Raw genomic sequence first — 2,442 nt, forward strand, 5'->3', positions numbered from 1 at the left:
TGCCAAATAGCCCCTGGGAGAAAAATCAATTCAGATTGAAATCACTGATTTACAGTTGTCTCTTAGCATTTAATTGGGAATATATTACAAAAGCACTCTAACATACATTATTAAAGCATTCTTATAATTTTAAACCGGGCATTAAAGGGAACTCAGTTTTGTCTACCTTTGGCTTATATCTAGTTATGTTGATATCAGATGAAATGGATTTTTATAAATATATAAATATACTTATATATACTTTTATGTGTAAATATATATATGCATATATAAAATTTGAGAAATGGCATGTAAGTTACTATGATACTTGCTACATATAAATTATTATTCTAAGTCAAGTTTGATTACAGAGAATTCAGGGAATGAATTTATTTTAGTTTGAAGAAATCTTTATTGAACACCAAATAAGGTCAGGTCATTTGGCTAGTTTTTCATAGTCAACTAAAAAAAAAAAAGAATCACCATGAGAGAATGTCCACATTTATTTATTCGAATCATTTTTTAAATGTTGTGAACACAGAAGCCAGGTTTTTATTGGTGATGATTTTTTTCAGGGCATTTTTAACATCCTTATTTCTGAGGCTGTAGATTAAAGGGTTCAACATGGGAATGATCACTGTATAGAAGACAGAGGCCATCTTATCTGTGTCGAGAGAATGCTGAGAACTTGGCTGTAAGTACATAAAGATGAGGGTCCCGTAGAATATGGTGACTGCAAGTATGTGGGAGCTACATGTGGAGAAGGCTTTGTGTCTTCCCTCAGCTGAGCGCATTCTCAGGATGGTAGAAATAATAAACATGTAGGAGATAAAGACAATCAGAACAGAGGAGATGAAAGTAACACCAGCACAGGCCAAAATCCATAGCTGTTTGGAACGTGTATCTGAGCAAGTGAGCCTGAGAAGAGGCATGTCATGGCAGTAGAAATGGTTGATGGTATTCGAGTGGCAATAGGAGAGATGAAAAGTGAAGATGGTGTGAAACAGTGCCATCAAAAAGCCATAGCTGTAGGGGACAGCTACGAGCTGAATACAGATTCCTCGGGACATTGAGGCCATATAGAGGAGAGGGTTACAAATGGCCACGTATCGATCGTAGGCCATGGAAGTCAGTAGCAAGCACTCGGATACCATGAAAGTGAGGAAACAGCCTAACTGGGCAGCACATGAGTTGAAAGAGATAACATTTTGCTTGTACAAGAAATTTCCAAGCATTTTGGGTGTAATGACAGAAGCATAACAGAAATCAACAAAGGCCAGGTTGCTAAGGAAGAAGTACATTGGCGTGTGGAGTCTTGGATCTGTTCTGATGACTAGGATCAGACCCAGGTTGCCTGCTACTGTGAAGAGGTAGATGGATAAGAACAGGACAAAGAGGGGCGTCTTCAACTCCTCTTGATCGGTGAGGCCCACGAGAATAAACTCCTTTACCTGAGTGCAGTTGATCTGTGCCATATCTCTTCCAGACATCTGCATGAGGAAGTAGAAAAAAAGACAAGTTCAAGTTGCCGTTATATAAATGGTATTTTTATGCTTTGATATCTTGTAAGGAGATTTAATGCTAACATATAGTTAGCATACAGGGATTCTGGGAATGGGATGGAGAGTAGAAACAGATAAACATGGGGAAGGCATAGCTCTCCTCTCCCGGATTCATTGTTTATACAAAGAAGGGAGCTGTGGAACATTCTGGTTTCTGTTGAAAGTTCCTGAACATTAAGCTGTCTGCAACTTTAATCTGACTTATTAAAATGTTCAGCCATTCTTGAAAGTCTTTGGTGAATTCATTACAGTATTGCTTCTGCTTTATGTTTTATTTTTATTTTATTTTATTTTTTTGGCCTTGAGTCAAGTGGTATCTTACCTAATTAATCTGTTTTATTTTATTTTATCCAGTTATTGCTCAGACTTTCAGTCATGTCCGAATCTTTGTGATCCAGTGGACTGTATGTAGCCTGCCAGTCTCCTCTATCCATGTGATTCTCCCCTCGAGAATACTGGAGGGGGTTGCTATTTCCTCCTCCAGGGGATCTTCCCAACCCAGGGACAGAACCCACTTCTCTTGAGTCTCCTGCATTGGCAGCAGCTTCCTTACCACTAGTGCCATCTGGGAACCCGTACCCCTGCACTGAGAGGCAAAGTCTTAACCACTGGAAGTCCGTAGCTATTTTTTCTTTATTGAGAAACTGTTAGCATTAATAGCATAAAGGAAATATTCTGCAGTGGTGCTTGTCTTTGATGTATCTGTCATTGTACCTGTGCAGACAGAACTCCATATTATTTCAAGGCAGGTGGAAACACAGTTCTGCATTTTCTGTTTTCCTTTAATAATTTATCACTAAAAGGTCACTATCAATTATAGACTATCTTCTTAGTTATGTTAATAATGCAAATACTGAAAATAGGTAAGTATGGAAGAAAACAAGAGTTTATTTACTTCATT

General features: G+C 38.1%; 1 protein-coding gene across 1 annotated transcript; it reads right to left on the bottom strand.

The window, feature by feature from the left end:
* Window positions 1–494: 494 nt before the first annotated feature.
* Window positions 495–1,454, bottom strand: LOC102393499 (olfactory receptor 8U1). Its single transcript, XM_006080777.3, has one exon. The coding sequence runs from the start codon at window positions 1,452–1,454 to the stop codon at window positions 495–497; it is 960 nt and encodes a 319-aa protein (XP_006080839.3).
* Window positions 1,455–2,442: the final 988 nt, after the last annotated feature.

The sequence above is a fragment of the Bubalus bubalis genome, chromosome 16 (assembly GCF_019923935.1).
Source record: "Bubalus bubalis isolate 160015118507 breed Murrah chromosome 16, NDDB_SH_1, whole genome shotgun sequence".
Taxonomy (NCBI): Eukaryota; Metazoa; Chordata; class Mammalia; order Artiodactyla; family Bovidae; genus Bubalus; species Bubalus bubalis.